This window comes from Schistocerca piceifrons, chromosome 1, assembly GCF_021461385.2.
Source record: "Schistocerca piceifrons isolate TAMUIC-IGC-003096 chromosome 1, iqSchPice1.1, whole genome shotgun sequence".
Taxonomy (NCBI): Eukaryota; Metazoa; Arthropoda; class Insecta; order Orthoptera; family Acrididae; genus Schistocerca; species Schistocerca piceifrons.
In genome coordinates this window covers 965,511,210-965,532,802 of record NC_060138.1, presented here as the reverse complement: position 1 = coordinate 965,532,802, position 21,593 = coordinate 965,511,210, and the positions used below count along the sequence as shown (strand labels likewise).

At 38.2% G+C, this 21,593-nt stretch overlaps 1 protein-coding gene across 5 annotated transcripts in view; it reads left to right on the top strand.

The window, feature by feature from the left end:
• Nucleotides 1-12: 12 nt before the first annotated feature.
• The window catches only part of LOC124751704 (protein FRA10AC1 homolog), a 58,816-nt gene continuing 37,235 nt past the window's right edge, over nucleotides 13-21,593 (top strand). The window contains exons 1-3 of one of the 5 annotated variants that reach the window (XM_047248994.1): nucleotides 13-147; nucleotides 18,674-18,824; nucleotides 18,989-19,154. In XM_047248994.1, the coding sequence (XP_047104950.1) occupies nucleotides 18,679-18,824; nucleotides 18,989-19,154 (312 nt within the window). In that variant the 5' untranslated portion in view covers nucleotides 13-147; nucleotides 18,674-18,678. Of the gene's footprint in view, nucleotides 148-255; nucleotides 280-347; nucleotides 402-809; nucleotides 944-997; nucleotides 1,159-18,673; nucleotides 18,825-18,988; nucleotides 19,155-21,593 lie in introns of those variants that run through there. The other 4 variants (XM_047249051.1, XM_047249044.1, XM_047249017.1 and 1 more) reach the window with 4 other exon arrangements.

The window sequence follows — 21,593 nt, the reverse complement described above, 5'->3', positions numbered from 1 at the left end:
TGGACAGTCCAAGTTGTTTGTAATCAAGTTCCTCGTAGATCTGTGTTGTTTGTTATGACGTATTAGCTGCGTGTCAGTGATTGTTGTGATCATTGGGAGCTGACAGTGGTGGGGTATTGAGCTGAAGGCTAATGAAATAGTGATGGGGTGAGGTTACATTCATTACAGAAGAGAAATCGATTACATAGAAGTGTCAGGACTGTATTCATTTTCAGCCAGTCTGTGGAAACTTCAAATATCAACACTGACATTATTATGTATATTTCGTTGTTATTGTCGGTAAATTCTTGAAAACTCAGTGTACCAGTTTTCTATATGTTACGAGTAGTTAATTGCGTATATTTTGTATGAATTAATAATATTCGTTTAAGTATTTCCGCGTAACATTACAATTGCATTGCGTAAGTGCTGTAGAGTAATTAAAACAGACGTCCTTGTGAAACCCATTGCAGAATTACGCAGTGATGTGCTATCAGCTTTCGATAACAAAAATTAAAAAGAACTGTTTATTTCTGTAACTGTTAGTAAACTCGTATACCATGAAACTGTGTAGTTTTGATATAGCTTCCGTAAATGAACTATATAAAAGCTATAATTTGCCTTACGGTTTGTTGTAAATAAATATTTTACACCCTTTTTCAGTCACCAATTTCGTAAAATCTTAATGTAAGTAGTTGTTGTCACAGTCATAAAAATGGAACATACAGAAATTCAAATGTGTAGGAAGAAAAATTTAAGTAAGTTCTGTATAGATCAGGATACAGAAAAATGGCTTGTGAATTAATATTGAGAAATGTAATAATTGTATTTGTTACAGTATACAAGTCTCAGCTGTATAGATGGGAAATTTTCATGAAAAATTTTGATAGTTTATTCTTCTGCCAGTCAGACTCTAATAGAAGTTTATTGATTTTCACGTTAATTTATTGAGCGAATCTGTCAGGTAGGTGCAGTAAGCCACTCACCAATTAGTATCAGTCATAAATCCCCATACCAGAGTTGCTCAACCCTATAAATAATGCATCCATACAACCACTGGAAGTTAAACTTGGATCTATTCTGTGGTAAATGTATTGGTAGTTCATGTTCTTAATCTCATAACTTCGCTACATGTACCGTTCTGAAACACACAAAGAAGAAAATGGCAAAACAACAGACGTAAGCATAGAAATTGTCGAATATGCCTAATGCTAACTCTAAATTCAATCCATTTTATAATGAGTTTGTATCCATTTCTGAAAATAGTTTTCCTGAAGAGCTAATTATGCGTAACATTGGGAAGTCGCTAATAAAACCATGGAATACTGCAGCTATCAAATCCTCTTCACAATGAAAAAGGAGCATACTAAACATCTAGAACAAATAAACCCTTCCTACTATAAACAATACTGAACAATTTTAAAAATCTAGGAATGTAAACATTTTGTCTGAAATGAACAGATCAGACCATAAAATAAAACTGGCAAGGGATATTGTGAAAAGAGAGAGCCAGGAAATGAAGCCATAGAAAATGATATTATTTTTGTTAAAGAAAATGGGAAAATTGCTATTGTGCACAGTCCAGGAGTCTCCAGTGGATGCCCTTCTTGTTTTTGGTGGTGAACAGAATTGTGTTTTATATTACAAGTTGCCTGAAAGAATTGTTTGTGAATCAAGGAACATTGGACAATAGGAATCAGCTGAAATGGGCAGTACAGTTGTTAAGATGCTGCCATATTCTGGAGGTTGGAGTTGCTCTGTCTGGCCACCCTGATTTCAATTTTTTTTTTTTCCTAAATCGCTAAGGCAAATGCCTGGATCAGGGGCACTGCCAACATCCTCTCCTGTCCTCATATAAAATGTTATATGTCTTGTGTGTAGTATATTTTGAGCTAGTGATTTTGTTTTGTTACCTTGACAATTTGTATATTATTATTAGGTTATTCCTATGTGAATAAAGATGGTAATGTTTAGCAGGTAGATGAGAGAATGGGCACAAATAGTTCAGAAGCGAAATCGAAACAACACATTGAAGGAAAAATTCACATCCCACTTAGTAAAGTAAAAGTTAATCTCACATCCCCATCTGAAATAAAGAAGGTAATCATGACTCGAAAAGGTTAAAGTTCATATGACGTGGATAATATTTCCAAAACAATAAAAAATTGTGGCCGTATAATATCTTATGTTCTTACTCACTTATGCAATCCATCATTAATTGAGGGTGTTTTCTCACACAGATTATAATATACAATTTAAGGTTTCTCTATAAAAAGGACTAGAATATAATTTGGGACATCCCATTCCCATGAAATCTTGATCATTGTGACAGGATATCAATGCAGGATAGCCTGGGGTCTAGATAAGGTTGAAAGGTGATAATTTTTGTGTGTGTGTGTGTGTGTGTGTGTGTGTGTGTGTGTGTGTGTGTGTGTGTGTTTGGTTTACTCTAGCTCATCAAAGAATAACTCCGAAAGCTAGCAAGTTTTCTTTCTTTTGTGTGTGCCTATCGACAATTCACATCTACATCTACAGTTATACTCCGCAAGCCACCCAATGGTGTGTGGCGGAGGGCACTTTATGTGCCTCTGTCATTACCTCCCTTTTCTGTTCCAGTCGCGTATGGTTCGCAGGAAGAATGACTGCCTGAAAGCCTCCGTGCGCGCTCGAATCTCTCTAATTTTACATTCGTGATCTCCTCGGGAGTTATAAGCAGGGGGAAGCAATATATTCGATACCTCATCCAGAAACGCACCCTCTCGAAACCTGGCGAGCAAGCTTCTGCTTTTTGTTGAGTGGTCTCCTTTAATGCAAAAGTATTTATGTTTTTGTTTGTGTCATATTTAAACACACTTTTCCACATTTAATGCACTTTTCACTATAAAAATTAAAACTGTACACTAACTTCAGGAAATGTATGTTAGGTAATAGACAAGCCCCTCACAAGTATTTTGAAGCATATTATTTATATATCTATACTAGGAATAAATTTGCAAAACTGTCTGTTTGCCTTTGAACATGCTAATGACCAGAGTTAGTAGACAAATTTTTATGGTACTTTCATGGGTAAGTTCATTGTAACTGGGTGCTCTGTATAGGCTAGATTTCAACAAAATTGGATCATGTGTAAAAAATATATTCATTCATATTATGAAAATGTAAATGTAAAACAATTGCTGCGAAGGTAAGATCCACCTACCTATCATAGGGGTTAGGCTGGGGATGAAAAAGAAGTGTAGACCACAATACGTGAATACCCATATTCACCCAGTGCTTGAGAATGAGAGTGCTTAGTGACTTCCAGTGAACTTGACACACAGTCTAAAACCTTTGTGAAACTTTTTCTTGCTGATATGCCTCACATAATAGGGAAAGGAAAAAGTTTACTGCCTAGTATATTTTCGCTGTTAATTTATTACTTCTTTATTGCTAACTGTCTTTGTTACACATTTTTTAAGACAGTGTTCACATATAACACTGAATGTACTTGCAATTGTACAACACATAGTTCAGGATATATGGTGTCATAAACACTGAGATGCTTGTAAAACTGCCACATCACTCATGATGTTTACATTTGTTGTTACCAACGTGCTGACCTGATTTAGGTAGAGTTTGGTAAGGAGGTAACTTGAACACTGAGGAAGAATGTAGGCTACTTTAGAAACTTTGTAATACAGTATACTTACCAGTTTGAAGAATATTAGGAAAAAATATTTACTCTTTTGGAAAGCTATTTGCTCCCTGACTTTTGAGCTTTATCATATTTGTGAAAATGCTTTGTTTGGTTGATTTGTACTATGTGTATTCAAAGTAATGAATACAATGCTTATACTATCTTCATTGTGTTTAATCCATGCTTCCTCACTATTTGTTGCATAATGTACACATTCTGTAATGTATACCTACTAAGCCTGCTATCCAGTATTTGAGAATTAGAGCACCTAATGTTTTGCACAAACATTACACATAATTTCAAACCTTTACGAAAATTTTCTCGCATACAATCTGCACAAAATGAAAGGAAAAAAGTTTATCACTTACTATGTTTTTGCTGTACATGCAGTAAAATTGCCACATCAGGTGTGATGTTTTAATTTATATTTTGTGTACTACTAGCTGTATTAACACACTGTGCAGACAGTGTCCACATGTAGCACTGAATATGCAGGAAAAATTATATCATTGTACATCTCATAGTTCAGGAGGTATAGTGTCATAAACAATGAGATATGTGAAAAACTGTCACATCATGCATGACGTTTGAATTTATTACTTCTTTGGTACTAACTCTATTCACGACATGTATTAGACAGTATCCACATAGGCTGCTGAATTTACCTACAAAATTATATCATAGTAAGGCTTTAAAAGGTAACTCAAGGAATATGCTATAATCCCCTAATGTATCACTCACATAGGGATCATAAGGATAAGAATAGAATTAGTGCACACACAGAGGCATTCAGTCATTCTTTCTGCACTCCATGTGTGAATGGATCCTGAAGAAACCCTAAAAGTACGGTGCACCCCCTGCCATGCAGCTCGCAGTGGTTTGAGGAGTGTAGATGTAGAGACAAGGGGAGGAGTAGATAGGCAGAGAAAGGGAAGAGGAGTAGATGGACATAGAAAGAAAGAAGAGGAGATAAAAAGAGAGGGGAGGAGGAGGAAATGGGCAGAGATAGGGGGAGTAGCAGATGGATGTGGAGAGGGAGATGGACACAGAATGGGGATGGAGGCGGTGGGCATGGAGGGAGTCAGAGGTGACGAACAGAGAGAGAGAGAGAAGGAAGGAGGAGATTGACTAGTAGAACTGAAATAAATACGTACTCAGATAATGTTGGAGACTCGGCAAGCATTTTCCATAAACTATGAAAACAGGAAGGGTGGTCCATACCATAACTTGTACCGTAAAAAGGGTGAATCTACAGAAGTCAGTGACTATGGCCCACCGTCATTTCATTACTGATTTTCGACATTTTTAAAAAGTAATGTACTCCAGGACTGACACCCACCTGTGTTGTAATGAGACACTTATCTAGTCACAGTTCTGATTTCAAAAGGTCCGCTCTACTGTGTTATTTTATGCATTTAGTGAGGATATGATAAAATATCACCAGTTGTTATCTTCTGTGGCTTACCAAAGACATTAGATTGTGTCAGTTGTAATTTTCTGTTTGAGAAAGTGATAAATTTTCATGGAATAAGTAGTTGAGCACATTCATGGCCTAGTTTGTATTTAAGAAAAAGCATGCAGAAAATTACTCCAGACAGGGTTCTGTCATTGTCTCACCATTGTTATTACTTTTTGTTATGATCTGCCATTTTATTTGACTCAGAAGGCTGAATACAAGCATTATTGTGAAGCCGAGCAAAAAAGGATCAGCAGAGGAAATAGTGAATGATGTGCTGTCAAAGCATCTACGTTCAGCTCCCCAGAATCCATAGGCCCGATTGCACTCCTAAGAGTGCTAGATTCCCTCAAAGAGGTACTACCTGGGTAGTGTCCTTTTTTTGACCTTTGATGCTTGATTGTTCAAACTAGTGTGGGCTGGACAAATCCTTACTGGTAATAGAACTAAGGTTGTAAGCCCTGGAGCTTGATAATAGGCCGCTCCTCTGGAGTCAGACGCCCTTCGCAGCCGCTTCTCTGAAGAACAGACACTGCTAAATGAAGATAGTTCATCCACTTAATCCACCGTTGGGACATGGTTGTTGTCTTCCACCTTCAAAACCACTGACCGTCTTCACCGTCACCCTAGCAGGGGCCCTCACAAGGTACTATCAGCGGGTCAGCTGAACCAAGGTTTTTTTAAAGAGTTGTTACTCCTCTGTCACTCCCCCTTTGTTCTGGCATGTGACTGACAGAGCCTGCCTGTTTTGGAAAATGTCATTCATTTGTGGAGAAAGTTGTTAGCCCAAGAAGAAACAAATGAAGACCGGTTCAGACTGGATCCTAAGAACAAAGGGTGTACATTAACTGCTTGGCCTCTGCGGATGACCTGGCCATTTTTGCTAACGACATAGAGTCAGCAGTCAACAAGATCAACAGGCTGTCAGAAATTGCTGAAAAAGTTGGACTCCAGATCTCTATTCAAAAGAAAAAATATATGACAAACATCTGTGATGGACATGAATGGATGATCACCAATCTGAGAAAAATTGGACGAATTAAAAATTTCAGGTATCTTGGTGAAGTCATCCAGGAGAATGGATTAGAAGAAGAAGCAATTAATGTCAGGATGATGAAGTTAGGCGAAGCATACCAACTGACAAAAAATACCTATAACAAAAAGTGTATGAGTATAGGGGCCAAGTTCTGACATTACAATGCTGTTGTAAATTGAGGGCTTATATGCGTCTGGAACTTTGACCATGAATAGAAAAGGTCAAGCTGAGCGGCTGGAAAAGCGAGAGCATAGGATATTAAGGAAAATCCTAGGTAATAGATGGGTTGATGGACAATGGCGAATGAGAGCAAATGAGTACTTATACAGCAAGGCAGAACCTATCACAGCATCCATTAAGAAGAGACAATTGTTATTTTACGGTCATCTCATGAAGATGGACAGTGACCGACTAGCAAAAAGAATGTGGAGTTTCATCCAATCTAAGAAAACAAGGCCAAGATGGTTCGAAGAATATGAAAAAGATCTTAGGCAGATTGGTATCACAGAGAGATAAATTCCTGACAGGAACAAATTTAGAAGGTTGGTGAACAACTACCAAGGTTTTAAAATGGCATCCCTGCCCAAAAGACTGAGAGGACCATTATCCGAAGAGCATAAACAGGCACTTCTTGGTGGGCTCAGAAGATACTGGTAGGAAGTCATAGTTGGAACATGAACAAGACCTAGACACTAAAATGAAATTGGTTGTTACCACACAGTCCATAGATGCTCAACTTGATAATAATTTTAAAAAAGGAAATGGTGTTTTTATGAAAGTTATTGACCGGTTTTGCACAAATGTGCCAACTTGAAAACTTTGAGAAAACACCTCATCCAGTTTTCTGCTGTCAAAACAGTATCCCACCTCCTGTTACATTAGTATACTAACAGGCAGTAATAAACAGGATAGAAATTTCTAAGTACTTATGTGTGCTTATTGATGAAACCTTAAACGGAAAAATTATATAGTAGAGCTGCCAAAAAATTTAGGTTTATCTACTTTTGCCATAGGAATAATTGTCAACTTATGGGATGTAGAAGTCATTAAGTTAACGTAGTTGGCCTGTTTTCATTCAGTGATGGCTTATGGGATAGTATTTTGTGGCAACACCTTACACAAAAAGTATTTCTTGCACGAAAGAAAGTAATTTGAATTACATTTGGGGATTACAGGTATTTCTTTAAGCAGCTGCTAATATTAACAACAGCCTCACAGTAAATTTATTCATTTGTGAAATTTGTTGTCAATCCATCTGAGCTCGAAAATAACAGACATATTCACAAGCACAACACTAGAAGGAAAAATGATACTATTACCTTTCAGTGGATCCAACTTTGGCACAGAAAGATGTGAAATATGAAGCTATAAAACTCTTTGGTAGTGCACCCATGGAAATAAAATGTCTGACAGATAGCAGAAGCATTTTTAAATGTAGATTGAAGATTTTACTCCTCAGCAAGTCCTCCTGTACCATAGAGGAATTCTGGAATAGAAGTAATCAGCACTACCTTGTCAAAAGTTGACATGTTGAGAGGTATGGCTGTAGTACAATCTAGGGTTTATAATTTTAGCAACACCCAGCCACAAGTATGGATTAAAAAAGTTTATTTAACTCAAACCATAACAGGATTCAGATTTTTACTAGTCTGTCTTCAGATGGGATCTTGCAGCTTTCCTGCTGGGGCCTCAGTTTGTGTTTGTTACTGGTGTAGTGAAATAAGATAAGAAAAGGTTTTTCATTTATAATATTGTAATATTAAGAGAGATTTTTTTCGATTTGATCTTCAGAGAAACATCCAAGACTTAATTTTCTCTGATGTATAATGCTTGTGGCTTACACATTACAGTGCATCACATTTAGTTGATTGTGTTTTATATTCAGACAAGAGGGCAGCAACTAACTTACCTACAGACTTGCTCTCTATTTTATATGGCAATGACACAAAAGTGGTATGCCTTCTAAGATTCTGCAAAATGTCCAACTTGTTCACTAGAATTTTAGAAAGAAGTTTTTAATGTATTATCATGGTGACTAGCTCTTTTTTTTGGAGGGGGGGGGGTGGTAAGTGACCAGCCAGGCAAGAATCCCTGTGCAATTATGTTAGCTTTCCTGTTGCATTAGTTATGTTTTAGTTGAGAGTTTTAAAACATTTTACACTATTTTACAGGATGTGAGATGGGATGATTGCAGGAGACCATGGGTAAGATTGGGATCCTTTTCACATTTCCTTGTGATTTTCACATTTCTTTGTGATTAATTTCACTGTCTCTTTCCTCACTATCAGGAATGTTTTGTATTTGTCCTCTGTTTTATTGGTGTTGATTTGTTGCCTGCATCCTGTCAATATTGGATTGCGTGCTCACATTCTTCATTCTGTCAAGGGTGCTTTTTCCAATTTGCTTTGAAGTTCTTGTCAATTGTTTTGAGTTTTTTCCCTAATTTTCCATGTGTATCCTGTTAGTGTCAAATTTGAGAAAGTGTGCTTTTTTGTGAACCTTTGAGGTTTTAAATGTAGTTTTATTCTTGTCAGGTAGTGGTCTGAACCTCTGTTTGCACATTTTCTGAATTGGACTTTCATAATTTCCCTGACGTCTGAATAGGGGTTTACTACATGGGGTGCCAATTTGGAAATCACTGATGAGTGACTCTGATAATATCCATGTCATCTGTTTTGATGGTTTCTTTTTTAGAAGTGTTGACATGATTTTAAAATATGCCTTCATGCAGTTACTGTGATGTGTATATTCTTCCGTCTATGTCCTTTCGAGTTTTGTAGTTCTTCTTTTGACTTGAAACCCTTCCAAACTTTGATTTTGTATTGAAACATGTCCTGTTCTAACACGAGGAGATTAGAAAATATCTGGCAAATATCTTGCAGTTTCCCTGGTTGATCGGTTCAGTTTTACCCTGAAAACAGTTGATGGGCTTGGTACACATGAATTTTGTTCTTAAAAGTGTGGTAGAAATCTCTGGAATTGCTTTTGATAAATTTGTTCTGGAGAACTTTCAACTTCACTTTTTCAGATGATCATTTTGGTCTTCAAAATATCTGGGATGTCTCTTTTCCATATTGTTTAAATTGTGACCGGTGTTTCATCTTTTCAGAACATTCCTATCTTTTCCATGGCACAGATCTCTTCACAAGCATATGCTCATATTCCACCAGACTGCTTGTTTATTCTTTGCTAGACAAAGTGTCTTCTGAGCACCTTTATTATTTGTCATGTTGAGGCCTTGCCAGCACTCTGTCCAAATGGTATAATTTTGTTTCTCTGAAGTTTTTAATGGTATCTTGAGTGATATTCATCCAGTTTAATGCTGTATTTACTCATTTTGTATGGACCTTTCATTTAGATTGGTGTGGGTGAGCAGATTTTAACTTTGGAGAGTTAGTGGTCTGAGTTGAATTCACTATTTCTGCTCACCTTGATATTCATTATCACTCTAGTACTTGTACTGGTTATTGCTATGTGATCCTGCTCCGAAGTTGAGATTATTTACTTACTTTTTGTGTGCCTGAGGGAAAGACATCACACTTTTCCTCTCCGGAATTCTGAAACCTTTTATGGTGGCATTTAAAACACTATCCGGAGTAGAAGATTCATATGTGTTTTAGTGTGCAAGTAGGTGATTAAGTGTCTGGACTGCCCCACAGCTGCATGTAACTTACTACTCATACCCACATAAGATCAGATTTGTTATGCAGCTGAGAATCCTGTTTCTATTAGGGCTTCTCCAAGTAGGGCAGGGTAGGTGGTAACTGCAGCTAATTTCTTCCCTTGGACTGAAGCCCTCTTGCTTAGGAGGGGACTTAAGACAATGTGCTGCAGCTGTGTCTTGGGTTTTCTTTTGTTCTGTTTCTCCCACCAGTCTGCATATTGTGGATGGGGGTTTAACGCCAGCAAAAGCGTACCACTATGGGACTGGGGCTGGTCAAAGATACCCTCTAACCAAGCAGACTGTCTCGTTTAAGGCCACATTCAAATGCATGGTGTGGACTGAAGCTCCCCAAACTGGTGCTTGATACTCTCCCATAGAAAAACATTCATAATGCAGTTGACCAGAGAAGCTGGAGATTTGCTCCCCACAAAAGCTGGAGATTTGCTCCCCTCATAGAACCTGTCAAAATGTTGTTTGTGCTGCAGATTTTTCGTTTCAATCCTGTCCAGTGTTTTCTAGAACACAGGATGTGATCCAGAGCAATTCCCAGATATTTTGGGCTGTCACTGTGCCAAAGTTCTGACCCTCCGCATTTAACATTCGGTTTTCTTCTAGCATCTCTGTTTCTTCAGTGAAAGCACATACTTGAGTCTCTCCTGGATTGTGGTTGAGATGATTCTGCTCATAATACTCTCCCAGCCTTTCATGTTTGCTTATTTTGATTTTAGCTTCCTCAAAGGTGCTCCCTTGGGCCATCACAGATGTCATCCACATAGATAAAGTGCCTTGCATCTGGAAGATCTGGTTGGTCATTCATATAGATATAGAATCGGTGATCACCCATTTTCTTGAAGTAATCAGTTCTTCTGGTACCTCCTGCAGCTCTTCTTACCATGCATTATTACACAGAATATTCTGCTTTGGAGCGTACCTCTGATTATGTTTATCAGCCTGAAATTTCTTTATCGCCCTGTATAGTGTTTGGATAAGCCTTCTGTGATTCATGTGTCATAGGCAGTGCTGGTGCTTATAAAAATTGTGTCGGTTACTAGTTATTCTCACACTCATCTTTATTGTGTTTGTTAAGATAAGGACCTGGCTAAAGCATGATTTCTTTGGTCTAAAACCAGGTTGCCCAGAAATAATGTTTTCATCCACACTTGATAAAATCCTAGTCTGTATCATTCTCTCAAAGACTTTATGTAGGTGACACAAAAATGGGATGAGACAAAAATTCTTTGGATCTTTAGGTTCTTTCCCTTACATTTAATAGTTTCTGGTCTGAAATTCTTCAGCTGCTCTGTTCTAATATCATCCGGTCTTGCAGCCTGATACTTTTCATTTGCTTTATGGCACTTACAAACTGTTGTGAAATACGAGTCAGAGTTCTTTTTCTCATTTTATCATGACAGTTCCTTAGTTTGTGACTTCTGCTCTTTTTTAATATTCTCAGGTATTGATGAGCTATTTAATTTGGTGTTGCTAAGGTGAATTCCTCTTGCGGGTTTTTAGGATCATTGCTTGTATTTCAATTAGTTTCCATGCCCTTCTACTGTTTTGAGCCATATCTAAATTAGCTAAAAGATTTGACCAATTTTCCCTTCTGCCTTCTGCAATACATGTCATCAGCTCTTCACCTGCTTGAATGGTGTCTTCAGCTAGTGGGTTGTTTTTGTATTAAGTACGGTATATCTTGAGTAAGGTAACTGAGCCTTAGTTGAGACTGGATATTTGTCGTATTCTGCACCCATGAGGTATTTGTTTCGGGACACCTTTTTTACTGGGACTACGAAATCCTTATATTATTTTGGAGTCTCTTTTAAGTTTTGCAACTTCTTTGTCCAGTTCTTTTGAGAAACTTTCCCAGCGTGTGTTTTTGTACTTGAAACATTGTTTGTAGCAAGCTTGCTGGGTTAATAATTCCAACTGCGATACACATTATAGGCTTATGCTGTTTTTCAGTTTCTCGGCTGCTTGTAAACTAATGAAAACATTTCCTGGATTACAGCTCTTCTGCCATTTCCCACCTTGAAATGATTGGTTCAGCTTAGGATCCTACAAGAGTTTCCACACAGCCTTCCAGTTCATCTCCATTCTTGTCTGTAGTTTCATAGCCTCAACTTGTGCTTCTGCAATTGAAATCTCTCAGTACAGTTTTGATACTCTTCACGTCGAAAGTCCTGGGTTTATCAAAACAGAAGTCAGCATTAGGTGTTTTGTGGACTCATGTTATAACACAGGTCTCTAATTATGTTATTAGTAGCATTGATTCACTGTTCCACCAATTCCTGATATAAAATCTTATACATTATGAATGAAAACATATGTGATACTGGTGGAATATTCTACAATATTTATTATTTTTACAAACTGATTTTCGGCTGTTAACTTCATCGTCACATATAAACTGACTAGGATAGATTAAAAAAAACTTAAACAATGGCTTCTTTCCTGCTTTATGGACCCCATAATGCATGAAAAAAAAGCAGAAACAGGTTTCTTGTCTTCTTTACCCTTGTTTAGGAAAAGTCTCTCAATGTGGTTAGAAAGTTTAAATCCCCAGAGGCTTTAAAACATCATTTTATGTACACATTACTATTGGTCACTTTTTGCCCAACGGTAAAGAAAGCACTCCAGTTTCGGAAAAGAGCAGAATTCTGATAATTGTGGCAAATTCTATGTAGGTCAGTCTGGCGGGGCAATATACACCCATTTGAAGAAATACCATAGAAGTTGGAAACTTAGGCAAGGAGGCTCTACTTTTGCAGACCACACACTTAAAGAAGGCCACAGTTAACAAGGTGCAACATGAAGTCTTTCATCACATCCTTAAAGGGACAAAGATGAACTGCTGTGAAATAATGGCAATTGATAAACATATGTCCATTTACCTAAGCTTAGTACTGATCAGACACGGTTCTCTCATTCGCCACTTCTTACTGGAAGTGCCACTTGTAATCCCATCCAGACCATGTTGGAAATTTCTCCTCCTACTCACAAGTCCTTTATACCAGTTACTAAAGTTGCAGTTGCCCTGTTAAAAATTGTTCTTTATGTAATGATACCCCCCCATGAACAATGGACCTTGCCGTTGGTGGGGAGGCTTGCGTGCCTCAGCGATACAGATGGCCGTACCGTAGGTGCAACCACAATGGAGGGGTATCTGTTGAGAGGCCAGACAAACATGTGGTTCCTGAAGAGGGGCAGCAGCCTTTTCAGTAGTTGCAGGGGCAACAGTCTGAATGATTGACTGATCTGGCCTTGTAACATTAACAAAAACGGCCTTGCTGTGCTGGTACTGCGAACGGCTGAAAGCAAGGGGAAACTACAGCCGTAATTTTTCCCGAGGACATGCAGCTTTACTGTATGATTAAATGATGATGGCGTCCTCTTGGGTAAAATATTCCGGGGGTAAAATAGTCCCCATTCGGATCTCCGGGCGGGGACTACTCAAGAGGACGTTGTTATCAGGAGAAAGAAAACTGGCGTTCTACGGATCGGAGCGTGGAATGTCAGATCCCTTAATCGGGCAGGTAGGTTAGAAAATTTAAAAAGGGAAATGGATAGGTTAAAGTTAGATATAGTGGGAATTAGTGAAGTTCGGTGGCAGGAGGAACAAGACTTTTGGTCAGGTGATTACAGGGTTATAAATACAAAATCAAATAGGGGTAATGCAGGAGTAGGTTTAATAATGAATAAAAAAAATAGGAGTGCGGGTTAGCTACTACAAACAGCATAGTGAACGCATTATTGTGGCCAAGATAGACACAAAGCCCATGCCCACTACAGTAGTACAAGTTTATATGCCAACTAGCTCTGCAGATGATGAAGAAATTGATGAAATGTATGACGAGATAAAAGAAATTATTCAGGTAGTGAAGGGAGACGAATATTTAATAGTCATGGGTGACTGGAATTCGTCAGTAGGAAAAGGGAGAGAAGGAAACATAGTAGGTGAATATGGATTGGGGGGAAGAAATGAAAGAGGAAGCCGCCTTGTAGAATTTTGCACAGAGCATAACTTAATCATAGCTAACACCTGGTTCAAGAATCATAAAAGAAGGTTGTATACCTGGAAGAATCCTGGAGATAGTAAAAGGTATCAGATAGATTATATAATGGTAAGACAGAGATTTAGGAACCAGGTTTTAAACTGTAAGACATTTCCAGGGGCAGATGTGGATTCTGACCACAATATATTGGTTATGAACTGCAGATTGAAACTGAAGAAACTGCAAAAAGGTGGGAATTTAAGGAGATGGGACCTGGATAAACTGAAAGAACCAGAGGTTGTAGAGAGTTTCAGGGAGAGCATAAGGGAACAATTGACAGGAATGGGGGAAAGAAACACAGTAGAAGAAGAATGGGTATGTCTGAGGGATGAAGTAGTGAAGGCAGCAGAGGATCAAGTAGGTAAAAAGACGAGGGCTAATAGAAATCCTTGGGTAACAGAAGAAATATTGAATTTAATTGATGAAAGGAGAAAATATAAAAATGCAGTAAATGAAACAGGCAAAAAGGAATACAAATGTCTCAAAAATGAGATCGACAGGAAGTGCAAAATGGCTAAGCAGGGATGGCTAGAGGACAAATGTAAGGATGTAGAGGCTTGTCTCATTAGAGGTAAGATAGATACTGCCAACAGGAAAATTAAAGAGACCTTTGGAGAGAAGAGAACCACTTGTATGAATATCAAGAGCCCAGATGGCAACCCAGTTCTAAGCAAAGAAGGGAAGGCAGAAAGGTGGAAGGAGTATATAGAGGGTTTATACAGGGGCGATGTACTTGAGGACAATATTATGGAAATGGAAGAGGATGTAGATGAAGATGAAATGGGAGATAAGATACTGCGTGAAGAGTTTGACAGAGCACTGAAAGACCTGAGTCGAAACAAGGCCCCGGAAGTAGACAACATTCCATTAGAACTACTGATGGCCTTGGGAGAGCCAGTCATGACAAAACTCTACCATCTGGTGAGCAAGATGTATGAGACAGGCGAAATACCCTCAGACTTCAAGAAGAATATAATAATTCCAATCCCAAAGAAAGCAGGTGTTGACAGATGTGAAAATTACCGAACTATCAGTTTAATAAGTCACAGCTGCAAAATACTAACGCGAATTCTTTACAGACGAATGGAAAAACTAGTAGAAGCGGACCTCGGGGAAGATCAGTTTGGATTCCGTAGAAATGTTGGAACACGTGAGGCAATACTAACCTTACGACTTATCTTAGAAGAAAGATTAAGAAAAGGCAAACCTACGTTTCTAGCATTTGTAGACTTAGAGAAAGCTTTTGACAACGTTAACTGGAATACTCTCTTTCAAATTCTGAAGGTGGCAGGGGTAAAATACAGGGAGCGAAAGGCTATTTACAATTTGTACAGAAACCAGATGGCAGTTATAAGAGTCGAGGGACATGAAAGGGAAGCAGTGGTTGGGAAAGGAGTGAGACAGGGTTGTAGCCTCTCCCCGATGTTATTCAATCTGTATATTGAGCAAGCAGTAAAGGAAACAAAAGAAAAATTCGGAGTAGGTATTAAAATTCATAGAGAAGAAGTAAAAACTTTGAGGTTCGCCGATGACATTGTAATTCTGTCAGAGACAGCAAAGGACTTGGAAGAGCAGTTGAACGGAATGGACAGTGTCTTGAAAGGAGGATATAAGATGAACATCAACAAAAGCAAAACGAGGATAATGGAATGTAGTCAAATTAAATCGGGTGATGCTGAGGGGATTAGATTAGGTAATGAGACACTTAAAGTAGTAAAGGAGTTTTGCTATTTAGGGAGTAAAATAACTGATGATGGTCGATGTAGAGAGGATATAAAATGTAGACTAGCAATGGCAAGGAAATCGTTTCTGAAGAAGAGAAATTTGTTAACATCGAGTATAGATTTAATAGTCAGGAAGTCGTTTCTGAAAGTATTTGTATGGAGTGTAACCATGTATGGAAGTGAAACATGGACGATAACCAGTTTGGACAAGAAGAGAATAGAAGCTTTCGAAATGTGGTGCTACAGAAGAATGCTGAAGATAAGGTGGGTAGATCACGTAACTAATGAGGAGGTATTGAGTAGGATTGGGGAGAAGAGATGTTTGTGGCACAACTTGACTAGAAGAAGGGATCGGTTGGTAGGACATGTTTTGAGGCATCAAGGGATCACAAATTTAGCATTGGAGGGCAGCATGGAGGGTAAAAATCGTGGAGGGAGACCAAGAGATGAATACACTAAGCAGATTCAGAAGGATGTAGGTTGCAGGAGGTACTGGGAGATGAAGAAGCTTGCACAGGATAGAGTAGCATGGAGAGCTTCATCAAACCAGTCTCATGACTGAAGACCACAACAACAACAATGTAATGATAGTTGTTTCTCTTACCCGTTTGACCTCATTTGTGTATCTTACCTGTTTATAATATTGGACCTGCTAAAGAGACAATTATTTTATTCAGCCACTCCCTGGGAACATGCCACAGTGTGTTATTCAATTTATTTTCTTCTCAGAACAATTGTTGTAATTTGTTATATAGTACATTGTTTAATGTGTCATGTGCTTTATCTAAGTTCAATAATTTTACATCACATTTTCACTGACATAATTCCTCTCATTTTAGTCCTGAGCCATACATTAACAATTTTCATGTTAGGAAATCAACTAAAATACTGTGTAATTCACTAGTTTAAAATCTTTCATCTTACAAAATTTTACAGCCACATACATTTATCTTCATATCCATGATGGCATAACAGCCAGAAACTGGTTTGCAAAATAATAATAATAAGTATTATAGAACATTGCAGTGTCATGTGTTTTTATTCATAATATAACACTGGAAAATCCAGCATAGAATATAACAGTATTATGAAAAGGGTAGTTGCCACTCACCATATAGCAGAGATGTTGAGTCACAGACAGGCACAAAACTAAAAGAAAAAAAAACTGTCAAAAATGAGCTTTCAGCCAACAAGGCCTTCATCGGAGATAGCACACCCACACACACACAAACACACACACAGGCAGTCGTGGGCTGCTAATATTAAGCAATGAACTCCTTGCAACATTCTGCTGTGTCACCCCGCACCTTTGATTGTAGACTATCAGCATCCAGGCTAGGGATTAACCCCCCATGCAGAGGGTGCTGTCAACACAACAACATAAATAGCTGCATATTTGGTGATGATGTGACCGTGAAGTGTGAGCTGCTGATGAATGGTGTAGCATTGTGTTCAGCAATGAATTGTGGTTCCGCACCACCTTAGTTGACCATTGTTGGTAATTATGATCATTACAGTGGAAAAGCCCACATTCTTCCAATACTTTGGAGAGCCACAGCAGTGTTACTCTGCGACAAGGTGCGGAAAGCCATCGAGTGTGACTTCAGGTGGCAGTAGCAGTAACTGAGAGAACTCAAATGGCACAATGGTATGTCGCAGACATACAGCATCCTCATTTATCATCATTCATTTGGAGGTATTGTGGTGCCATTTTTCAAGACAACAATGCGCATCCACACATAGCAAGTGTCTCTATAAACTGTCTTCATGATGCTGAGGTAGTCCCGTGGCCAACAAAATCCTCATACCTGTCCCCAATAGAATGTGTGAGACCAATTTGGATGTCAACTGCATCCCAGTGCCAGTATTCAGGATGTCAAGCACCAGTTACTACAGTTGTCGGCCAACTTGTCTCAGGAGAGGATACAGCAGCTCTACGACACCTTTCCCAACTGAATCTGTGCATGCATCCAGGCGAGAGGGGGTGAAATGTCATACTGATAAGTGGGCTCATACTGCCAAGCTCCTTGTAAAACTGACTACACATCACACACCATTTCAACCCATTAAGTTTCACTTTGTTTCCTCCTCCCTTTCTGGGTATTGCATTTATTTATTTATTTATTTTTAAATCAGTTAATGTATGTAAGAATAACTCATATTATCTGACACTACTCAAAACAGGAAATCCAACCTCGCATAATACAATGCTGCTGGACCTAGAATTCCGGGGACTCCCAACATATGCATGAAATATGAAGAGGAATGTCTTTAAACTCCTTCCAAACATACATTCAAGAATAATTACTTCATTGGGATTACAAACAGCAACTCCTTCCTCTTTGTAGGAAGGCAGAAAGACTTGAAAAATTCTGGGACAAACAACAAATCCAAATCTTAGCTGTACAAGTGACAGGGTTCCTGGATGAATATATAATGGACACATAACGATACTGGATATTCAGAGGAAAGCTGACAATAATGTCTAATTCGCACCTGTTAGGAACCATCTTCTATAAACAAGATGGTTAAGGTTTTTTTTATGGTTTTCACTAGTCATTAAGTGAAATGTTGGGATGGTTCCTTAAACGAAGTTACATTCTGTTTTCTACCCCATCAATGTTCATGTTCAATCCAAGGCTTGTTCTCCATCTATAATGACATCTCCATCACACAGACAGTAAAATGTATAAATTGTGTTCTCACCAACGCTTGCAACATGTAACTGACTGAGCATTTACAAAACCAAATCAATGTAAAAAATAAAAAATCTTTTACTAACAACAGTAAAAAGATTTTATTCATGTGGGGTCTCTTCGTAGACACACTCCCCCCACCCCACCCCAACCCAACCCTCTCTCTCTCTCTCTCTCTCTCTCTCTCTTTCTCTCTCTCTCTCTCTCTCTCTCTCTCCCTCTCTTTCATCTTAGCTGGACAAGTTGCATTGGGAATCAATTCTGCTTTGTTTCTAGACAATATGTTGCCAGTAATTGTTGGAATAAAGTCATTTTTAATAGCTCATCACATCATTATTCAGCAATAACTGTTGTAAGCAGACTTTTAATACTTTGTGTCTGTCTGCACAGCCGTGATGGATTGCATGCCACAACGTAAGAGATCACTGATGTATATTAAATCATCACTGGCATCATTAAATCCATATGATCTCCACAAGAAGCTCATCAATGAATATTTGTTAAGCCGCAAGGGCAGCACATCACTGTTAAGAAGAGACAGGTAGGAGTGTCCATAGTAAAGTTAACATATCTTAAATCTTAATGAAAACATTCTGAAGTTACTTTGTAATTGTATTAATACTTGTTTGCACTGTTTTAGACTAAAATAAAATGTAAGCCAAGCTATTTTATTATGTCTGCTTTATTATCAATTAAAAAATATAGGTCTCGAGATAAATGTGACAGTGATGTTATCCGGGAGAATCATCGGTTTCTGTGGGATGATGATGATATTCCAGATTCCTGGGAAGCCCAATTAGCTAAGAAATATTATGACAAATTATTCAAAGAATATTGTATTTGTGACCTTAGCAGATACAAGGAAAACAAGGTAAATATAAAATGTGATTTTTATATGTAATAATTCAAGTCATTGATCCCTCATTGTTTCTCGCTTGAGATAAATGGACTTACAAAAACATCATATAAAAATCTGATAATTCATACTCTGCTAAAATAACAGGGTGTTCTGTATGTGTCAGTAGTGAGTAATTAATGGAACACAATAATTACTATGAAATACATTTGCTGTAATTTCATTCGTGGTGGTTGTGTTATAAACAGGGCTCCTAGACCACAACATTTTTCATGTGGAAGGGAAAGTTTTTGTTAATTATACATAAAATTAATATATTTCAGTATAAAATAAAATGTGATTGTTAGAGCTAGTTATTTGATGTAGTACTCATCTAGTATATCTTTCGTAAAACTGCTGTAGTTGCTCACTGAAGCTGCAGCTTTGATATTTGTCAGGAGTATGAGATCTTAAAACAGAAGTTTCAAGAAATTTGTAGGAAAGATTGAATAAATAATTGTGGCAGTCAGTCAAATTGCTCTGTTAAAACGAGAAAAACTTGCTGGTGAGAGTCTCGTTTTTCTCAATGTCTGAGATAGCCAGATCACTGAAAATCCAGCTCTATTGGGTAGTAAGTGCTTTCATAACTTTTTAAATCCATTTATTATTAATAAATTGGGCCTGTGATTGGATAATTGCCACATTTATCATTTTTATTTTATAAATGAAAATTTAAAAAAAATACTGAAGCACCAAAGAAACTTCTATAGGCATGTGTATTCAAATACAGAGATGTTTAAATTGGCAGAATACGGTGCTGTGGTCAGTTACTGTTGCGATCGGTTACTGCTGCTACAATGGTAGGTTATCGAGATTTAAGTGAGTTTGAACATGGTGTTATAGTTGACGCACGAATGATGGGACACAGCATCTCCGAGGTAGCGATGAAGTGGGGATTTTCCAGTATGATCATTTTACGAGTGTACTGTGAATATCAGGAATCCGGTAAAACATCAAATCTCTGACATCACTGCAGCCGGTAAAGATCCTGCAAGAACTGGAATAACAATGACTGAAGAGAATCGCCCAACATGAGAGAAGTGCAACCCTTCCTCAGATTGCTGCAGATTTCAGTGCTGGGCCACCAACAAGTGTTAGCATGTGAACCATTCAACGAAACAATATCAATATTGGCTTTTGGGCCAAAGGCCTACTCGTGTGCCCTTGATGACTACACAACACAAAGCTTTAGCCTTGCCTGGGCCCTTCAACACCGACATTGGACTGTTGATGACTGGAAACTTGTTGTCTGGTCAGATGAGTCTCATTTCAAATTGTACTAAGTAGATGGACATGTATGGATGTGGAGACAACTTCATGAATCCATGGACCCTGCATGTCACCTGGTGACTGTTCAGGCTTTTGGAGGCTCTGGAGTGTTGTGGGGCATATGCAATTGGAGTAATATGGGACCCCTGATACATCTAGATATGACTCTGACAGGTGACACTTATATGTAAGCATCCTGTCTGATCATCTGCATCCATTCATGTCCATTGTGCATTCTGATGGACTTGGGCCATTCCAGCAGGACAGTGAGACACACCTTACATGCATAATTGCTACAGAGTGGCTCCAGGAACACTATTCTAAGTTTAAACACTTCCACTGGTCACCAGACTCCCCAGACGCAAATATTATTGGGCATACCTGGGGTCCCTCACAACATGCTGATCAGAAGAGATCTACACTTCCCTCCAGCACTACTTCAGACATTAATCGAGTCCATGCCACGTCACATTACGGCACTCTGTGTGCTCGTGGGGGCCCTACATGATATTAGGCAGGTGTACCAGTTTCTTTGCCTCTTCAGTGTATAAAAATAATGCAAACACAGTTCCAGTAGAGCTGGTGCTCTCAGTGACTGTCTACAACTTATCCGTGGATTTGAACAACCCTCATAAAAGACAGGTGACCTTGGAATGTGTAATTCAGTAATTGAATTTTTATCAACGAATGTCATTAAAAGAATAAAATCATAAATAACTTCTGCTAAGCTAACGTATGAGAGACTGAGATGAAATTATGTATTAATACGTGTGTTAATAGGCTCCTGAGAGTTACAAAATATCAAGTGAGAATGACAATCAAAAATATAACAAATAATGGAAGTTAAAATGAGGAAATGCTTGTGTCTCTTCCACTTATCAAGATTTAGATTTAGCTGATAATCTGAAAATTCTTAAGTGTAAAGTATACAAGTACATTTTGCACAGTCATAACTTAAAATCAAAGCTTTAGCAATTTGCCTTACATAAATACTACCAGCGTTCTGTGTAAAGCATGTGAAGTTTTCAAATTTAATTAGCACTTAATCAGCTAGCACTGTTTGCAAGTATAGCAGTGTAGTTATGGATTTAGAAAAATGCTGTGATGATGGCATTTTGTGGACTGTAAGTTTTCTCTCTCGGCCAT